This window comes from Pan troglodytes, chromosome 13, assembly GCF_028858775.2.
Source record: "Pan troglodytes isolate AG18354 chromosome 13, NHGRI_mPanTro3-v2.0_pri, whole genome shotgun sequence".
Lineage (NCBI taxonomy): Eukaryota > Metazoa > Chordata > Mammalia > Primates > Hominidae > Pan > Pan troglodytes.
In genome coordinates this window covers 109,993,659-110,014,301 of record NC_072411.2, presented here as the reverse complement: position 1 = coordinate 110,014,301, position 20,643 = coordinate 109,993,659, and the positions used below count along the sequence as shown (strand labels likewise).

Below are 20,643 nucleotides of genomic sequence, written 5' to 3'. Positions count from 1 at the left end.
CAGCTCCGGTGTGGATCTGAAATAAGTTCTCGTGTGAGATTTGGCGGGCAAAGCAGAAGCTACTATTCCACTGTTGCTGCGGTAGCGGCTGCGTAAAGCAAGCAGGGTGAAGGCACTGAATGCTGCTGGACTCAGTGTCCCTTCTGACCATCTGGTCGCCAGCTTCGTGTGGCAGTTGCCTTGTCACAGGCATTTGCAGCAGCACCACCACCATCCTGGTTTCTGGAGCATGGCTACTGTGGTGGGCCCTTGAACTCAGTACTCCAGGGGTACCCCCCTGGCATGTATCCCTCCAGCCCTCTCGAAAATTGTGTAATGTCTGCTTGATTCTCAGTATTAAATTTTTCTTTGCTTGAAATACCTAGAGAGGCCAGGCGTAGTGGCTCATGCCTGTAATCCCGGCACTTTGGGAGGCCAAGGCAGGCTGACAGCTTGAGCCTAGGAGTTTGAGACCAGCCTGAGCAATGTGGCAAAACCCCATCTATACAAAAAATCAAAAATTAGCTGGGCATGGTGACACAGGCCTATAGTCCCAACTACCTAGGAGGCTGAGGTGGGAGGATCGCTTGAGCCCAGGAGGTCAAGGCTGCAGTGAGCCTTGATTGCACCACTGCACTCCAGCCTGGGTGACAGAGCAAGACCCTGTCTCAAGAAAACAAAAACAAACAACAAAAAAAGAAATACCTACAGAGGTTTCTACTTCCTATACTAAACCCTGATGGACTGTCTAACCCCTAGGCCAGCCTGGGTCTTCCCTGAACCACCAGGTTGTGCTAAGTGCCTCGTGTGAGCTCCCACTATGCCCCACATTGTAAGTTCCTGCCTTTTCATCTTGTGACCCTGGCACCAGTGCTTGGCTCACAGCAGGTGCAGAGTCAGTGTTTAATGAACTGAAGCTCCCTCTGCCAAGATACTGGGAGGTTCTATAATCTAGCTTAAGGGGCACTCCACCTCCTGCTTGCTCTGCAAAGCCCGAAGAACATGTTGCCTCTGGACGCTTACTGGATTCAAGATGAATCCCAGGTCCTCGACTTTTCCACGCTTGAACCACCCCGCCACAAGAGGCCACACCAGAATTGGAGAGTTGACCTGGTCCCAGGAAAAAGGTGCTAAGGAGCAAGAAAAATTGCTTATCTCAAGATTTACCATCTGGTTGTTCTTAGGGCCCTGTACTTGATGAATGGTTGCTGCTAGGCTGCAGTGAAGGCTAAGGTGAGTGAGAGCATCGGCTTTGAGGCCAGGAAAACCCTCCAAGTTGGAAGGTGTGCAAGCTTCAGCAAGTCACTCAGCTTGTTTGAACCTCAGGTTTTTGTTTGTTTTCGAGACAGGGTCTCACTCTGTCGCCCAGGCTGGAGTGCAGTGCAGTGGTGTGACCATGGCTCACTGCAGCCTCAACCTCTGGGGCTTAAGTGATCCTCCCATCTCAGCCTCCTGAGCAGCTGGAACCACAGGTGCCTGCCACCATGCCCCACTAATATAAAAATAAAAACTTTTTTTTTGTAGAGCTGGAGGTCTCCCTATGTTGCCCAGGCTGGTCTCGAACTCTTGAGCTCAAGAGACCCTCCCACCTCAGCCTCCTAAAGTGCTGGGATTACAGGCATGAGCCACTCGCCCAGCCATGATTTTTCATCTATAACATGGGAATAATAAAATCAATCTTACAGGATTCTTAGGCATAAAAATGTATGCATAAAATATCAAATGCTTAGTACAGTGCATGTACTTATGAAGTGCTCGATATTTATCAGTAGCTCTTATAATGGTCATCATTGTTGTCACTTTATCACAATTCTGTTGCTTTATATAATTTTTCCTTCAGCCTAAACAGACTCGGATGCAATTAGCCTAGAATGCAGTTCTTTATACCTATTCCCGGTGTTCCATTTTACACACTGATGTGAATAACCCTCCTTGCAAAAGACTCAGCTAGGCCCAAGTTTGGGGCTGTACTGAGGAAACACCAAAACCATCTATGCCAGTGGTTCTCCACCCTAGCCAAAAACAGGGTTAAGACTTAAAAACAAAACAACCACCAAAACAAACAAATAAACCAAAACCCATTTCCTGTCCCTCAACCAGAGACTCCGATTAAACAGGGCCCAAGCTTCAGTATTTCTAAAAGCTCCCCGGGTGATTGTAATGCGCAGCTGAGGGCCACTGATCAGCGTGGCAAAGATTAGCCCAGTACTTCCATTACCCCGAGGAGAAAAAGAAAGCTGCTTTTACTCTTCTATAATCTCCACCACATTGTAGGAGAAGAGAGGACTGAAGATTACTGTTGAATTATTCCACTTACAAAAGATATTCTCATTATGAACCCGGGAAAAATGGCTCATCGTTTTAATCCTCTGGTTTGTGTCTCGAGGTATCTGATACAATGGGAAGAGCAGTGATCAGAGATGCTGTAGGACATGTTGGGAGCTAGTCTGGAAATACCTGTGAGGAACTTGGGTTGGCTGGTGGCCCTCTATCCTGAGCCAGCAAGTGTGCACACACATGGTTACCGATAATCAGGTGTGTGCACTTTGATCCTGGGCAAGTGACACGATCCCTGCTTTGGCACTAAATTTACCAATATCTAAGTGCCGGAGATAGCTGGTGAGAGCCTGCAGTGTTCTCAGAAATAAAGTACACCTGGAAAAAAATAGTTATTTTTTCCATTGTTAAAGTAATATACAAAAGAAAATACAGAAAACTGGAAAAACAGAATGAACCTTAGAAGAAACTAATAATAATAGCCAAGACCTATAGAGACTCAGGGGCTAGACATGGTTCTAAGCTCTTTACCATATAAATATACTTACTCCTCACTATAGCTCTGGGAGGTAGATAACTATTTCTAACTCTATTTTACAGAGAAGAATGGGGGCCTGGAGCTGTTAGGTGACTTGCCCGAGGTTGCCTAGCTTGTAAAGGCAGAGCCAAAATTTGGACTTAGGCTTCATTTAACAGGACCTGGTCAACCTCAGAGGGAGAGTTCATCTGAATTCAAGGACTGAATGCCAGTTGCTAAAATTGAAAAAGTTAGTATCAGTTGTCATTCACTCATTTATTTATTTCACAAATATTTATTGAAGGTGTCTAGATGTAACATAATATTCCAGGCTTGATTATCAAGATATTGAATAGTATACATACAAAGGATACCTGTTCATTCATTCCTACAGCATTGAACTCTCAAGAATCTCAACAAAATAATGCACGTAAAAACAACATAAATGTAGGAAGTTTTTTTTTTTTTGAAGACAGAATCTCGCTCTGTCGCCCAGGCTGGAGTGCAGTGGCGCAATCTTGGCACACTGCAACCTCTGCCTCCTGGGTTCAAGAAATTCTCCTGCTTCAGCCTCCTGAGTAGCTGGTACTACAGGCGCCCGCCACCATGCCTGGCTACTTTTTTGTATTTTAGTAGAGACAGAGTTTCACCATGTTGCCCAGGCTGGTCTCGAACTCCTGAGATCAGGCAATCTGCCCGCCTCAGCCTCCCAAAGGGCTAGGATTACAAGCATGAGCCAGTGTGCCCAGCCAAACCTAGAAAGTTTTAAAATGATGTAACTGTTACCTGATGGCAAAAATCCAAAACCAATACTTCAAAACTTATGGAATGTCACACGCCTATTAGATGGAATATTTAGCATTATCCTTTGTATTTTCATCAATTAATAAACACAATTTGGACAATAATTTCAGTTGAATTTCATGAGTTTGGCTTTGTCAAATTATGTTTTGTATGGCAGTAGTGTCTTCAACTCAGAAATTTGACGTTTGGTGAATGGATGGATTAATCAATAGATGGACAGATACATGAGTGAATAAATAGACAAGGATGCTTAACAATGTTCTAAATGCTTAAACATTGCATCTTTAAAAAAATTTGGCCAGGCACAGTGGCTCACACCCGTAATCCTAGCACTTCTGGAAGCTGAGGTGGGAGGATTGCCTGAGTCCAGGAGTTCAAGACCAGCTTCAGCAACATAGTGAGACCTGGTCTCTACAAAAAGTTTTTAAAAAATTAGCTGAGCATGGTGATGCATGCCTGTAGTCCCAGCTATTCAGAAGGCTGAGGTGGGAGGATCACTTGAGCCAAGGAGGCAGAGGTTGCAGTGAGCCAAGATCGTGCCACTGCATTCTGGCCTGGGTGACAGAGCACGACCCTGTCCCCCCAACAACAACAACAACAAAATTCAGTGTTTTCTAGTTTGTTGGGTAATAAAGTATGACTCAGGTGAAAATTGTGAGATATTTTATTTTTTAATTGACAAATAACAATTGTATATATTTATGATGTACCACATGATGTTCTGACATATGTATACATTCTAGAATGGGTAAATTGAGCTAATTAACATATGCATTACCTCTACATATTTTTCATTTTTTTTTGTGTGGTGAGAACACTTAAAATCTACTCTCTTAGCAATTTTCATTTACAGTATGTTGTTACTGAACTGTCATCATCATGGTGTGTGAAAGTTTTTGACTCTTTCCATAGACTAAATAAATAACTTCAAGCAAGTCATCAAAGTCATTATAGCGCCAGTTTCTTCATCTGAGGATTAAACGAGGTCTAGCACCCTGCCTAATACATCTTAAACAGCCAGCATATTTTAAAGTGCCTTCAAAATATAGACAAAAAGCAACACAATACAATACAAAAACATATACAATATAAAATGTCTCGCTCCTTTTTTTTTTTTTTTTTTTTTTTAGTGATGAAGTCTCACTATATTGCCAGTGCTGGTCTTGAACTCCTGGGCCCTAGTGATCTTCCTGCCTCAGCTTCCCAAAGCGTTGAAATTACTGGCATGAGCCACCTTGCCCAGCTGAAATAAGTTTCTTTCTATAAAGTTTTCTGCTATCACTATTATTATTAGAGATCTCCAAGTAAAATTAAGATTTTGCTGTTGATGAAGAAAAGGTTTACAAACCAGTAGATAACATTGTTTGCTTCAGAACCTTTACTGGAAAAGGGTCCTGATTCAGACCCCAAGAGAGGGTTTTTGGATCTCGTGCAAGAAAGAATTCCGGGCGAATCCATAGAGTAAAGTGAAAGCAAGTTTGGTAAGAAAGGGCCGAGCGAGGTGACTCATGCTTGTAATCCAGCACCTTGAGAGTCCGAGGTGGGCGGATCACTTGAGGCCAGGAGTTCCAGACCAGCCTGGTGAATATGGCGAAACCCCGACTCTACTAAAAATGCAAAAACTAGCAGGGTGTTGTGGCGTAGGCCTGTAATCCCAGCTTCCTGGGAGGCTGAGGCACAAGAATTGCTTGAACCCAGGAGGCAGAGGTTGCAGTGAGACGAGCTTGCACCACTGCACTCCAGCCTGGGCGTCAGAGCAAGACTGTCAAAAAAAAAAAAAAGAAGGAAAGGAATAAAGAGTGGCTACTCCATAGACAGAGCAGCGGCATGGGCCGCCGGTTGCCCATTTTTATGGTTATTTCTTGATCATATACTAAACAAAGGGTGGATTATTCATGAGTTTCCGGGAAAGGGGCGGGCAATTCCCGGAACTGAGGGTTCCTCCCCCTCTTAGACCATACAGGGTAACTTCCTGACGGTTGCCATGGCATCTGTAAAATGTAAACTGCTTTGGCATTGGTGGGAGTGTCTTTTAGCATGCTAATGTATTATAATTAAGTTACAATAAGCAGTGAGGACGACCAGAGGTCACTCTCCTGGCCATCTTGGTTTTGCTGGGTTTTTGCCGGCTTCTTTACTGCGCCCTGTTTTATCAGCAAGGTCTTTATGGCCTGTATCTTGTGCTGACCTCCTATCTCACCCTGTTGACTTAGAATGTCTTCACCTCCTGGGAATGCAGCCCAATAGGTCTCAGCCTTATTTTACCCAGTCCCTATCCAAGATGGAGTCACTCTGGTTCAAATGCCTCTGACAGAACCGTGTGAAATAACACAAATATTCTGGCTAAATTCCAGTGTGAGTGATTAACATTCTCCAACTTCACATAATTTTTATTATTAGCCAACACTTGTCCATCCCCAGTAATACACACGTTGCATAAAGAGCACAGAATGAGATGGGCCTCCCTTGGCATGTTCATAGTCTGCACATACTTTCCACTGAGGGCTTCCCTTTCTTGCTCACTGCTATGCCCACAGCTTTTCAACTCCCACTATTTTCAACCCCGGGATGCTTCCTGACCCAGAGTGGCAAGTAATTCCAAAACACAAGAGATAAAATATGAACACCTGTAGAATTCCAGAGAAAGAAAGATGTAAGGTATATTTATTCATTTATTTAATTATGCATTTTAGAGTGGGGGGTCTTGCTATGTTGCTCAGGCTGGTCTGCAAACTCCTGGGTTCAAGCCATCCTCCCACCTCAGCCTCCCAAAGTGTTAGGATTACAGGCGTGAGCTATGGCGCCCGGCCTTTTAAACGTTTATTAATAGTTTTGATATCTGCGAAGTGATTGATATTTGTTCCTTTTTAACTTGGAGGCTGGGATTAACACACGTGTTCTTCATTATTGCCCACAAAGCGTTGTTGATACGCAGGAGGGGAGTGGCACTTCCGCAATTTATTCTTCCAACCTGTGGCAATGGGATCCCGGACAGGAGATGGACAGTAACCCGCGGTTGATCTGGATCTAGTCCAGTTAGTCCAGTCCCTATCCCTTCAAGTGTCCCCAGGCCCTCTTGCCTATTTTCGCCCTTTGCCCAGTGGAAGGAAAAGTTTGGGGAGAAGGAAAAAATTTAAACCCTCTTCCTAGGCGTGTGAATGTATTTCAAGTATGCTAAATACCTCAGTCTTCCAATCTAATTACAACACATAGAAAAGAGGCATTTTTAGGACATTTAAAACTTGTAGCATAATTGCGCAACAGAAGAGCGCCGCCGTGTCCCCGCCATCGGTGCGCCCTCCGACCCCCCGCGGCGCGCAAGTGCGCGGCTTAGCAGCAGGCAGCCGGGGACGGAAGGGGACGGGGAGGCCGGCGCCCTGCCCAGCACAGAACCCTGGGTCGGTATCGCTTCTCTCTGCGGGCGACTTCGGAACTGCCTGGGATTATAAACCTCGACCAATAAAGGACTCACATCTTTCTGGGTCTTCTAAAGGCAGAAAGAAATCCATTTTCTTGTCACAACAAGATTTTGTTAAGAGATGCAAAAGTAAAGGTCGAAGCCAGGGAGGCTGCGATGGTATGGGGGGAGGGGCGGCTACGATGGTGAGTGCCGCTGACCAACTACCTGGGTTCGAATCCCAGGGTTGCCATTTGGGCGGCTACTATGTGCCAGGTGATCGGAAAACGGAGGTGAACTTGCTTGCCGAGGTCGCCCTTTCTTGGGGGAACTGTGATTAGCTCGGTTGCCTTGGCCAAGTCTCAGTCTCGGTTTCTTCACCTGTAGGAAGTACCTGCCTCAGAATTGTTGTAAGGAGTGAGATCTTGTCTTAAGATGTAAACGGGCCGGGCGCGGTGGCTCACACCTGTAATCCCAGCACTTTGGGAGGCCGAGGCGGGCAGATCACGGTGTCAGGAGTTCGAGAACAGCCTTACATGGTGAAAGCCCGTCTCTACCAAAAAATACAAAAATTAGCTAGGCGTGGTGGCGGGCGCCAGTAATCCCAGCTACTCAGGAGGCTGAGGCAGGAGAATCGCTTGAACCCGGGAGGCGGAGGTTGCAGTGAGCCGAGATCGCGCCACTGCACTCCAGCCTGGGAGACAGAACAACTCGTCTCAAAAAAAAAAAAAAAAGGATGTAACCGATTAACACTTTGTTGGGCACACAGTAAAGGGCTCAGTAAGTATCCTCTCTTCTTTCACACAGATCCAAGACAGCGCAGAAGGGAGACAGCCACGCCTAAGAATGATTCCTTGAGCAGTTCTTTCAAAGAAGCACTGAACTCTGTAAGGACGCTTAGCTGCAGGCAGAAAGGGCAGGGGCCCTGGGAGCAAAGGTGCATAAGCCAGGAAGTTACAGGAGCGAGTCCTGCACCCAGGGCGCGGGCAGAGAACTCCGGAGGGACTTCTGGCAAGGGCTTCCCGCCCGGGTGCCCAGAGCGGCATGATTAGCATTCGCCCCGCCCCCATCTCCTCCCGGCCCGCGATTTGTCAGCGCTCCTTGGCCGCCCGCTCCTGGAGGGGCCAGAAGGCGCCGGGGGAAAGGCCGAGCCCGCGGGGCAGTGGGCGGGGACGCGCGGAGAGCGTGGCGAGGCGGCCCACCAACCGCGCCCGGGCCTGAGGGGGCGGGGCCGGGGCGGGGCTTCCCGGCGGGCATTAGAAGCAGGTGACCCGGGCGGGGCGGGAGAGGGCAGCCAGCCTGCGGCCGTGAGTCCGCTGTGGTCGCCGCCGCGCGCGGTTCCGTGCTCGCCAGAGGTGGGCGAAAGGGTGCGAGAGCGCGGGGGAGGAGCCGAGCAGGGCACGTCCCGAGAGCGTCGCCACCGCCCCCAGGAGTCCACTGGAGCGCGGAGCCCCCTGCAGGGGAGGAAGCGAGCGGCGGGCGGGACGCGGCGGCCGGCGCTCACCATGCAGTCCCGGCCCGGCCAGCGCCGGCTGCTCGCGGTGCTGTGAGGCGGCGGGGTCCCACGGCCCCCGCCTCCCGCGTTCCTCCCGCCCAGGTGCTGCCAGGCGCGCTCGCCCTCCGTCCGGCTCCCGGCCCCGGGGAGAACGCACGGCCTGCCCCTGCCCGGCTCCGTCTGGATCATGCGGGGGGCTCCCGAGGAGGAGAGGGCGAGTGACCGGCCTGCGCCGCCCCTGTTCTGGGGGCGCCCCCCACTCTGAGTCGCCCCCACCTGCTGCCATGTGCCGCTGCCACGGGTACCCAGCCTGTCGCTAAACTTTCCGGGCGCCAGCCCGGCTCTGAGTCGCGCTTCTCAGCGGAGTGACCCAGGGACGGAGGACCCAGGCTGGTTGGGGACTGTCTGCTCTTCTCGGCGGGATCCGTGGAGGTGAGAACCTTCCCTTTCTCCCTGTTCTTCTCCCGGTTCCTGTGCCCTTTTCCGGGAAGCTGAGGGTTCTGGTCTCCGGGCACTGCCTGAAAGGCCCAGCTTGGAAAGAGAGGGTGGGGGAATCAGTAGTTTGGTTACAGGAGGCGGAGCGGGGAGGAAAGGAAAGGGGTTAACTTAAGAGATTTGGAGACAGCTCGCGGGGACCGAACTGTTGACGCCTCTCCAACAGGGAGTGGTTGCAATCTTTCTTCTCCCCCTTCTTTTTTAAAGAGTCCTTTCCCTGGAATCCGAGCCCTAACCGTCTCTCCCCAGCCCTATCCGGCGAGGAGCGGAGCGCTGCCAGCGGAGGCAGCGCCTTCCCGAAGCAGTTTATCTTTGGACGGTTTTCTTTAAAGGAAAAAGCAACCAACAGGTTGCCAGCCCCGGCGCCACACACGAGACGCCGGAGGGAGAAGCCCCGGCCCGGATTCCTCTGCCTGTGTGCGTCCCTCGCGGGCTGCTGGAGGCGAGGGGAGGGAGGGGGCGATGGCTCGGCCTGACCCATCCGCGCCGCCCTCGCTGTTGCTGCTGCTCCTGGCGCAGCTGGTGGGCCGGGCGGCCGCCGCGTCCAAGGCCCCGGTGTGCCAGGAAATCACGGTGCCCATGTGCCGCGGCATCGGCTACAACCTGACGCACATGCCCAACCAGTTCAACCACGACACGCAGGACGAGGCGGGCCTGGAGGTGCACCAGTTCTGGCCGCTGGTGGAGATCCAATGCTCGCCGGACCTGCGCTTCTTCCTATGCTCTATGTACACGCCCATCTGTCTGCCCGACTACCACAAGCCGCTGCCGCCCTGCCGCTCGGTGTGCGAGCGCGCCAAGGCCGGCTGCTCGCCGCTGATGCGCCAGTACGGCTTCGCCTGGCCCGAGCGCATGAGCTGCGACCGCCTCCCGGTGCTGGGCCGCGACGCCGAGGTCCTCTGCATGGATTACAACCGCAGCGAGGCCACCACGGCGCCCCCCAGGCCTTTCCCAGCCAAGCCCACCCTTCCAGGCCCGCCAGGGGCGCCGGCCTCGGGGGGCGAATGCCCCGCTGGGGGCCCGTTCGTGTGCAAGTGTCGCGAGCCCTTCGTGCCCATTCTGAAGGAGTCACACCCGCTCTACAACAAGGTGCGGACGGGCCAGGTGCCCAACTGCGCGGTACCCTGCTACCAGCCGTCCTTCAGTGCCGACGAGCGCACGTTCGCCACCTTCTGGATAGGCCTGTGGTCGGTGCTGTGCTTCATCTCCACGTCCACCACAGTGGCCACCTTCCTCATCGACATGGAACGCTTCCGCTATCCTGAGCGCCCCATCATCTTCCTGTCAGCCTGCTACCTGTGCGTGTCGCTGGGCTTCCTGGTGCGTCTGGTCGTGGGCCATGCCAGCGTGGCCTGCAGCCGCGAGCACAACCACATCCACTACGAGACCACGGGCCCTGCACTGTGCACCATCGTCTTCCTCCTGGTCTACTTCTTCGGCATGGCCAGCTCCATCTGGTGGGTCATCCTGTCGCTCACCTGGTTCCTGGCCGCCGGCATGAAGTGGGGCAACGAGGCCATCGCGGGCTACGCGCAGTACTTCCACCTGGCTGCGTGGCTCATCCCCAGCGTCAAGTCCATTACGGCACTGGCGCTGAGCTCCGTGGACGGGGACCCAGTGGCCGGCATCTGCTACGTGGGCAACCAGAACCTGAACTCGCTGCGCGGCTTCGTGCTGGGCCCGCTGGTGCTCTACCTGCTGGTGGGCACGCTCTTCCTGCTGGCGGGCTTCGTGTCGCTCTTCCGCATCCGCAGCGTCATCAAGCAGGGCGGCACCAAGACGGACAAGCTGGAGAAGCTCATGATCCGCATCGGCATCTTCACGCTGCTCTACACGGTCCCCGCCAGCATTGTGGTGGCCTGCTACCTGTACGAGCAGCACTACCGCGAGAGCTGGGAGGCGGCGCTCACCTGCGCCTGCCCGGGCCACGACGCCGGCCAGCCGCGCGCCAAGCCCGAGTACTGGGTGCTCATGCTCAAGTACTTCATGTGCCTGGTGGTGGGCATCACGTCGGGCGTCTGGATCTGGTCGGGCAAGACGGTGGAGTCGTGGCGGCGTTTCACCAGCCGCTGCTGCTGCCGCCCGCGGCGCGGCCACAAGAGCGGGGGCGCCATGGCCGCCGGGGACTACCCCGAGGCGAGCGCCGCGCTCACAGGCAGGACCGGGCCGCCGGGCCCCGCCGCCACCTACCACAAGCAGGTGTCCCTGTCGCACGTGTAGGAGGCTGGCGCCGAGGGACTCGGCCGGAGAGCTGAGGGGAGGGGGGCGTTTTGTTTGGTAGTTTTGCCAAGGTCACTTCCGTTTACCTTTATGGTGCTGTTGCCCCCTCCCGCGGCGACTTGGAGAGAGGGAAGAGGGGCGTTTTCGAGGAAGAACCTGTCCCAGGTCTTCTCCAAGGGGCCCAGCTCACGTGTATTCTATTTTGCGTTTCTTACTGCCTTCTTTATGGGAACCCTCTTTTTAATTTATATGTATTTTTCTTAATTTGTAACTTTGTTGCATTTTGGCAACAATTTACCTTTGCTTTGGGGGCTTTACAATCCTAAGGTTGGCGTTGTAATGAAGTTCCACTTGGTTCAGGTTTCTTTGAACTGTGTGGTCTCAGTTGGGAAAATATATTTCCTATACGTGTGTCTTTTAAAAAAATGTGAACAGTGAACGTTTCGGTTGCTGTGACTGGGAAGTTGTTGGGTGTGCTTTTTCAGCCAGCTTCTCCTTCCACTGCTTAAAGTGTCCATGATTCTTTAAGGTGAGCTGCAGTTTATAGCCCCAGGTCATACCTAGGAGGGGAGCATAATGTGCTCAGGGCCTCCCCAAAGTGACAAGGTTAGGGAGTGCTTAGCGATTTTGTGTTCAGCCTTAGCTTTGTTTATAGAGAGAGGTTCAGTTTCTTTTCTGTAGTGCTTGTAATAATTCTCACTCCTAACAGCACCATCGTTGTGTCTTGAATAAGTTAGAGGTAGCATTATAGAGGATCTGGCATAAATATTTGCAGTAGTGAGAGCCTAAGCGATGGTGATTGGTGGAGCTTGAATTTTAGGCTGGTGAGATGGCAGCTTTGTGCCTGAGAGGTAGTGGGTGGTTCTTAGGCTTCAGTGATCCCTTTTTTTTTTTTTTTTTTTTAAGGAACTTGTGTTATAATTTTGGTAAAAGTATAAACCCACTCCCTCTGGACAGTACTTAGCGACAGTTGCTAAAGGGGGCTCCTTTTTAAATGTAAGGACTGAAATGGATATACTTCTAATAAGTAAATTTCCAACACTTATTTGCTCCACCCCCTCACCCCTCCCCCTTTATCATGTTAAACAGCCTTTTTGCTTTTCTTATTCCTCCTCTCCTGGAGAGCTGTGATTAGAAACCACACCCACCCTTGAATGAAGTGCTTGAACTGGGGGAGGGAGGCTGGCTACCTGTGAACAAACATTGGCCCAAATAAGGGAAAATAAGTGTCCCTGGACTTTGGACTCGTTTGTAGCCAGATATTCCAAGAGCAGCAAGACGTTGCTCTCTGCCGTCTCTGAAAACAAAACAGATGCATAACATGCTTGCACAACCTTTTAAAATATAGATCAGTATAGTGCTACCTCTATAGTTTTCTTCCTCTTCTGAGAAAGCCTGTATATTGATGATCACACACACACACACACACACACACACACACACACACACACTTTGCAATTAGAGAATTTGGTTTGCTTTACTAATCTGTTTAACTATTCCTTCATTCATTATGAACGCTTATATTGATGAACATACACACAGAGGTTTCTTTGCTATTAGAAAATTCTGTTTGCTTTCCTAATCTGTTTAAGCATTCATTCATGAAGAGTGTGGGGCCATTACTGGGGAAGGGGGGTGACAGTGCCTCAGCCTCAGCCAGCAAAATACCAATGACCAGGATTGGGGACTAAATTTAGGAAGCTAAAATGGCCAGAGCAATTAACATTTGAGAAAATCCTGTCTAGGAAAACAACTTGAGTGTAGGCATTTGTAATTCACTTATACCAAAGTTGGAAAAGTAAAATTTAAGCCTAGGTCAATTTTTACTTCATGGATGTTAAATAGACAAATGCATAGTTCCCAGGGGGAATTTAAACACTTTACTGGTGGGAAGAAACCTAGTATTAAAGTTTTAAGGACTCTCAAAAACTTCACATTTATTAAAATGCACTGCTCTTAACCCAATTTATCCTCTGAATTAAAATTTCAGTGGATTCTACAAAACCTCGTACAAATAGCTACAGAACTTTGTGCCTATTTTATTCCTCTATTTATTCTTCTAGGAAGAAGCCTCTTCCTAGAATCTTGAAATAGATCCCTTGACTGAATGCCAATTCCTCTCCTGTTTTTCAAATGAGAGAACCTTTTCTGATCACCTTGACCTTTTCCCTCATTTCATATGTCTTCCCAGAAAGTAGACAGACTGCTCTGCTGCCTTCAGTCATTGTGCCTCATTTGGGTTGTCCCTCCTTCTTTGTGGAGAAATCTGGAAATGATGCACAGTGTATCCAAAAGTTGTGGGATGAAGTGGATGAAAGTGATTTAATTCATTTTTAGAATTTTTTGTTTGTTTGTTTTAGCAACATGCTGAACAACTAATTTACTTTAAAAATAAGCCAGTTAAAACAAAGGACGCTAAGCCCAAGTGGGGGGCAATATTAGTCAGGATCTTTGGGGTCTAATTCCAGACCAACTTTCAGAGGCACTTCTTTGTCTCTGTTCTCACCTCTGCTGTCCCTCTCTTCCCTCATCCCCTAAGAGAGACAAAGATAAAAGCCCACCTGCATCCCTAAGTCTTACTGAGATCAGCCACCCCAGGGGAGAGAAACTGGATCTACTTACAGCCACCCCCTGTTTCCATCCATATACTTACTTCCCCCAATTTGCATGTGATTATGGAAACAAGTCATGCTCATGAAAGCAACTGTAAAATAAAAGGTTATGGAGTAGTTCAGCAACTTCTTCACAGCCAGCTTTGTGGAGTTGGGGAGGACTTAGGGCCCATTGGAGTTTCTTATGTGTACAGCTTCAGGGCTGTCCCTTTCAGTTTGATTTTAAGCAATGCCTCACTTTATAGCTTAGGGGGTAAGGATTCCATTCAGGTAGGTTGTCTAAAGGAACTAATGGGACCTCTGAGTGAATTAGCTGACCAGATTTTAGGAAATCTTTTTAATTTCTATGATTTCCCTTCTCACATTTTGAAATGGTAAAATTGACTGGAAATAATTTTTCTTGGTGCCTTATTGGTTTTCCTTGCAAACCTTTGTCATATTTTCTTATGACCATTGCCAGTGACCAAGGCCCATGTGTGTGTTGTGTGTAATTGTGCACATGTACAAGCTTAAATAACGTGCCGACAGCACTGTTTCAAAGTTGGTATTCATTAGGCTGTTGCCTCCTGGGCTGGAGCTGCACTAATCCTGACACTGGCTGCCAGGAGAAAACCTCATGGATCACACACCAAACCTTAATAACAGCATCCGTGACCTGCACTCTCCAGTACAGAATGGGAACCCCAGAGCTAGGAAATGTAGTTGTATATTTTAATGAACTGCTACCCCAGCCAAAGAAGCTTCTTTCACTTTTGTGCTCTACAGAAAGCCCAAGGGGGGTAGGAGGGACAAAGCTTTGAATAACTGCTTTCTAACACTAAATGTGGCCAACAGGACAGAGCACATCACACATATAGGCAGGTGTGAGGGACAGTGGCTAAGAATTGCCTGCTCCCTCTGCATGCTCTTTCTTGTTTCCAAAGTCCAATCAAGTGATCCTGGGAAACAAATCTGTCTGGATTGGGGAGGGTGGTTCTGAAAGAACTGCCAAGACGTTAAAGAAGGGTGAAGAGTAGGCAGAATATAAGTAGCTAACCTGAGTCAAGACTCTCAAAAGCTAGCAGCCTGATGACAATAGGATTTATTTCAGCCAGGATAGTGTCTGTCTGTGAGTGCATCATTTTAAGACAGTATGACTTCATGTTGTTACAAACTATGTATAGTATGTATGTTTTGTGGGTTGTGTATATACATAATATATATTATATATATATATATGAGAGATTTGGTGACTTTTGATACGGGTTTGGTGCAGGTGAATTTATTACTGAGCCAAATGAGGCACATACCGAGTCAGTAGTTGAAGTCCAGGGCATTCGATACTGTTTATGATTTCCATATATGTATAGTGCCTATCCCATGCTGTAGTCACTGTTATGTTAAATCCAGAAGTTACACTAGAGCCAGCGATACTTTATTTGTAGACAATCAATTTGAATCCATATGTTATTACTGGCAGATGATACATGATTACAGTTCTGAATCTGTAACACTTACAAAAGGAAACCCAGAGCAGCTTGATGAGTTTTTGTTTCTGCTTCGTTCCTGGGAGTCAGTAGAAACAGCAGTTGTATGTGGTTATGTTAGTCTCAAGATACTTAATTTGTTGACCTTACTTCAGAAAAATTTTGTATGTATTATATTTGTGGGAAGGTAAAATAATCATTTGAGATTTTTATCAAATATGAAGATTAGTTATTTATGAAAAACAAAGAAATGTCTATTTTTCTTTGTTCCCAATTAATGTAGATAAATTTTAAAATGCATTAAAGTAATGGTAAAGACAATAAAAAGATGCTGTAGAAGTCTTTTTCTCCTCATGTTTTTATAGAGAGACACTGCTTTCTAAGAGTATTCGAGGAGATAATACGGATTCTAACTTCATAATCAGGTTTTTCAGATGTACTTAAAATATAAGCAGCAAAAATTTTATTAGTAAGTAAAATCAAGCAAATTCCAATCACCAGAAACAGAACTAGTTAAGAAACATGTTTTACTTGAATATATTTCCTAGGTCTCACTCCTGCCGATCCTGTGATTGTCTCATGAGTCACTTGATGAAGGCAGATACGTGGAAGAACAGAGACTTTGCCTGAGATTGCGTTCTATTTTATAAACCCTCTGTTTACACTGAACCAATTTGATTAGAGATGATGCTGTTTTGTGCGTCCGGTTGGAGGGCAGGAACTCCCAAAACTTTGTCATCCAGCAGTTGGATCTGCAACTTGGTATTGCGCTCTAAATACAAGTCAGGGAGCCCAGAAGAGACAGTAACACTGACTGAGCTGGCTCTTCCCTGTTATCTGGACAGATGCTTAGTAAGCCTGAGATACTATTGTCGGACCACCTACTGATGCTGCTTTGGCAAAATGCAGATTAGCCACCATCTACCAAACACCACCTCATTTTAATGCCTGGGATGTCAGTGTTCTCCACCAATGCTCTGAGACATAAGTATGTGGGAGAACATGGGTAATTAGCTTAAAATATTTGTAGGAGACAACATAAATCCAGTAAGAAGTTAGCATTATGAGAGTGTGTAATTCAATGTCAAGGTGAACACTAGGAAGTTTATTACATTGATGCATAAGGTAGTTAGGAGAGGCAGACTAGAAAATATAGTTGAGTTGAATCCTAAGAGAAGAGCAACTGTACCTTACATGTCCGGGACACAGTAGTTAGTACATCTTCCCCGTGCTTTCTTGTCACTCATTTTTCCCCATTGGAAAAGGGGGCAAAGGGCAAAGTCACAAGCTGGAACAGAGAGAGGGACTGTTGGGCTTAGAAGGTTGCAGAAATAGGCTGGGTGCGGTGGCTCACGCCTGTAATCCTAGCACTCTGGGAGGCCAAGGCGGGCAGATCACCTGAAGTTGGGAGTTTGAGACCAACCTGACCAACATGGAGAAACCCTGTCTCTACTAAAATTAGCCAGGGCTGGTGGCACATGCCTGTAATCCCAGGTACTCGGGAGGCTGAGGCAGGAGAATCACTTGAACCTGGGAGTCAGGTTGTGGTGAGCCAAGATCACACCATTGCACTCCAACCTGGTCAATAAGAGTGAAACTCCGTCTCAAAAAAAAAAAAAAAAAAAAAAGGTTGCAGAAATAGGTGGGCCCAGGGTAATACTGGTAACAATGGTTCTTTTAGTGATTTCGTTACACAGCTCGTTAGCTTGTCTATGGATGGTAACAGGGTTGAGAGGCAGAGTGGTTATGAGCATGGATTTGGGAGCCAGACTTATTAGGAATTAAAATCCCAGCTCCACCACTTATGTGCCATGTGATCCTGGACACAACCTCTGGGTATTTCAGTTTTCTCATTTGTGAAAAGGGAGACTTATATTTAGGGTTAAAAAGATTTAAAGGATTGACTCAGATTAAGGCAAAGTTAAGGTAAGTAAAATAATGGGGGAAGCCGCTGTTCAGACATGGAATGAAAGGAGATGGAGAGATTAGGTTTTCAAATTTGTATTTGCGTAAGAATCATTTGAGGTTCATGTTAAAAATGTCAATTCCCAGATCTCAGCCCCAGGAATTGAGATTCAGTAGCTCTGGGGCGCAGTAAGCTATTTTTTTTTTTTAAAATAAGCTTTTAATTTTGGAATAATTTTAGATTTACCAAAAGTTGCCAAAATCAGTGTCTGTATGCCCCTTACTCATTTCCCAACGTTAACATTTGTTAAAACTAAGCAGTCAATGTTGGCACATTACTATCAACTGCAGACTTCATCAGATTTTCCACTAATGTTCTTTATCTATTCCAGGATCCAGTGCAGGACACCACACTGCCTTTAGAGAAGCTTTGTTTTTCACAGGCACTTTCAGCTGATGAGAGGCAGGTGGGTTGGGGACCACATTGTGAGAACCACTGGGACATTTAAAGAACTGGACAAAAATTGCTGCATCCCCAAACTGGGGAGATGAATGCAATTTTAAAGCAGAAGGGAATAAAGTAGTGGAGAGGGTGGATATAGAAGGTTGATTTTAGAGTTAGAGATAGAATCCTCTCCACTAGATGAGGAGGGTTACTTTAAAGAAGGCATCTAATGCCAGAGGAAATAGTAGATTTTGGAAGGTGCAGATGCCACTTAGTCCACAGCCTAGATTGAGGATACATGACTAGGGTTGTGAGCAGGTCAGGAGATGGGGGTAAGTGCAGTAAGTTGGGAACAGCTGCTTTGGGGAACACAGCTGGGCTCAAATAGGTGATGAAGGGGAATTACAAGAGGCCTGTTAGCCTGTGAGCCTCGTGACACCTGCATGTCCTGGAACCTGATGCTAATGCTTTGGCAGTGGGTCACAGTGACCAACATTAAGCATTGCCACATTGGGTCAGGGTGAGGCTGGGATGATTTTGTTGAGGGAGGGTCCTAAGGATCTTCACCTAAGAGTGAAGGAGCGGGTGGAAGACGAGGTGTGTAAAACACTTGAAGCTCCTCCTTTGTCAGAGGCAGTTCTCACGCCGAGGAGACACAGGAGCCACCAGCTAGGGGGTGGCAGGTAAACATTTGTAGAATTGAGGTTAAGAAGACAAAGCAACAGATTTTCTTTTTTTCCGTAAAGCTAACAGCCTAATTTGGGAATCTTTTGAGGTCTTTTGAAGTAGATACTACTGATAGCTCATTGAAGACCTTAGGTTCTGGGACCATTACTGAATTTTCCTAATGACATTCCAATTGCTTTGCTCCCTTACAGCAGTTATAATTATCACCAAACCTGTCCCCCTTTTTTTTTTTTTTTGAGATGGAGTTTCGCTCTTGCCTCAGCCTCTTGCGTAGCTGAGATTACAGGCACGTGCCACCATGCCAGGCTAATTTTTGTATTTTTAGTAGAGACGGGGTTTCACCATGTTGGCCAGGCTGGTCCCGAACTCTTGACCTTAGGTGATCCACCCGCCTCAGCCTCCCAAAGTGCTAGGATTACAGGTGTGAGCCATGGCGCCTGGCTAACCTGTCCGTTTTTAAAGACTGTTAACCTTTTTTCATTGGACTCAGGATTCCTCTTAATTTCTATACCATTTCACTTTCATAGTTAGTTGTTCTTCCTGCACCCTAGATATCCTAAACCACAAACTAACACTCTTAAAATTTCACATTTAAGTGCACGTTCTCCCACTTGCCAAATAGTTTAGATGGAAATTGCCTTAGAAACCAAACAGATTGCTCCTGTATACTAGGGGAGCAGGCTTCACTGAAGAAGGGCTGCTAGGTATTGCTTGCTGGCACAATGTCAGTCAGCCCCAGCCAGGTCCACCAGATGGGTAAGTAGGCAGAAATTAGACTTTAAGGTAATACAATCCTTAATCTGTTGAGAGGTGCTGGGTGTAATCTACAGATTCTGCATAGAAACTAGCACTTATCTGGGAGATTTCTCTGCCAGCTGTCAAGTGCTTTTCCAAGTAGTACTATACTCAGTAAGCCTGCTTGAGGCTGGTGTGGTGGCTCATGTCTGTAATCCCAGCACTTTGGGAGGCTGAGGCAGGCAGATCACCAGGTCAAGAGATTGAGACCATCCTGGCCAACATGGTGAAACCCCGTCTCTACTAAAAATACAAAAATTAGCTGGGTGTGGTGGCACAAGACTGTAATCCCAGCTACTTGGGAGGCTGAGGCAGGAGAATCGCTTGAACCTGGGAGACTGAGGTTGCAGTGAGCCAAGATCGTGCCACTGCACTCCAGCCTGGTGACAGAGTGAGACTCCATCTTAAAAAAAGCCCCAAAAAACTCCAAAAATTAGCCGGGCAGGGTGGCACATGCCTGTAATCCCAGCTACTCAGGAGGCTGAGGCAGGAGAATCGTTTGAACCCGGGAGGTGGAGGTTGTAGTCAGCCGAGATCATGCCACTGCTTTCCAGCCTGGGTGACAGAGCAAGACTCCGTCTCAAAAAAAAAAAAAAAAGAAAAAAGAAAAAGAAAAGAAAGAAAAGAAAAAAGAAAAAAGCCTGCTTGAGAGTCCTTCATAGCTATCTTAAATGTAGTTAGGGAGAAAGGCTGGGTGATGAAAGATTCTAGTTAACCTGCATACTGTAGCTAAACTAGTTCCCAGAAATACTGCAGAGCCTGAACACAGAATCAAGACTGATTTTGTTTTCTGGTTAAAATTGGCTTTGGCTTAAAAAAAATCAAGGTATACTTAGAAATGCAGGAAAACTAGACCAAGAAATGAACCTTGAGCTGTTATAAAGCCAGGATTTAGGGCTGTTGGATTTCAATAATGTATAGACATATGGATTACATAAAGAGGAAATGTAAAATAAAGGGCCAGGATAAAATTTCTCTTTAACCAGAAACACTGAGCCCTAAGTGGTCATCTTAGGATGAAACATATGAAATTGCCAAAAGGCAACCAAAAGGCCTATAAAAATGGCAATTTGGTTCAAATATATCTTTCATTTTCTTAACTCTTCACCCCCAGACTCCTATCAAATATGTTTCAGGTATTCTGTCTTGTAATGAAGATGTGAAAGTTCACAATATACCAAAGTTAATATTCTATTGGGGTCTGTATTATAGTAGTTAAAAAAAACCTACAAATGAAAATAAATTTGAGTCCAGGTAATCAGCCCTTTTTTAAAGTCTCATGTTAGGGAACAAATCTTCCGTAGGTATAGAACTCTTGAGAAAAATGCCATAGTTACCACCCCACTAGCAACTTAGTTTCCATGCCCCATTTGTCAGAGAACCTACCTGCTTTTCAGTGACATTTATACTCTTTTCCTCAACTGACCCAATTTCCCATTTATCAAAGTCGCTGTATTGCCTTCTAGAATTAAAAGTCAAAGGAAGAGAGCAGCTTAGTGATACTTATTTTACCAACTTGTTCTTCAAGTCACAGATTCATGTCCAATGT

General features: G+C 47.3%; 1 protein-coding gene across 1 annotated transcript; it reads left to right on the top strand.

The window, feature by feature from the left end:
• The first annotated feature begins 8,262 nt into the window (after nt 1-8,262).
• Nucleotides 8,263-11,555, top strand: FZD5 (frizzled class receptor 5). The gene is made up of 2 exons (XM_063790696.1): nt 8,263-8,901; nt 9,172-11,555. The coding sequence occupies exon 2, from the start codon at nt 9,427-9,429 to the stop codon at nt 11,182-11,184; it is 1,758 nt and encodes a 585-aa protein (XP_063646766.1). The 5' UTR covers nt 8,263-8,901; nt 9,172-9,426; the 3' UTR covers nt 11,185-11,555.
• Nucleotides 11,556-20,643: the final 9,088 nt, after the last annotated feature.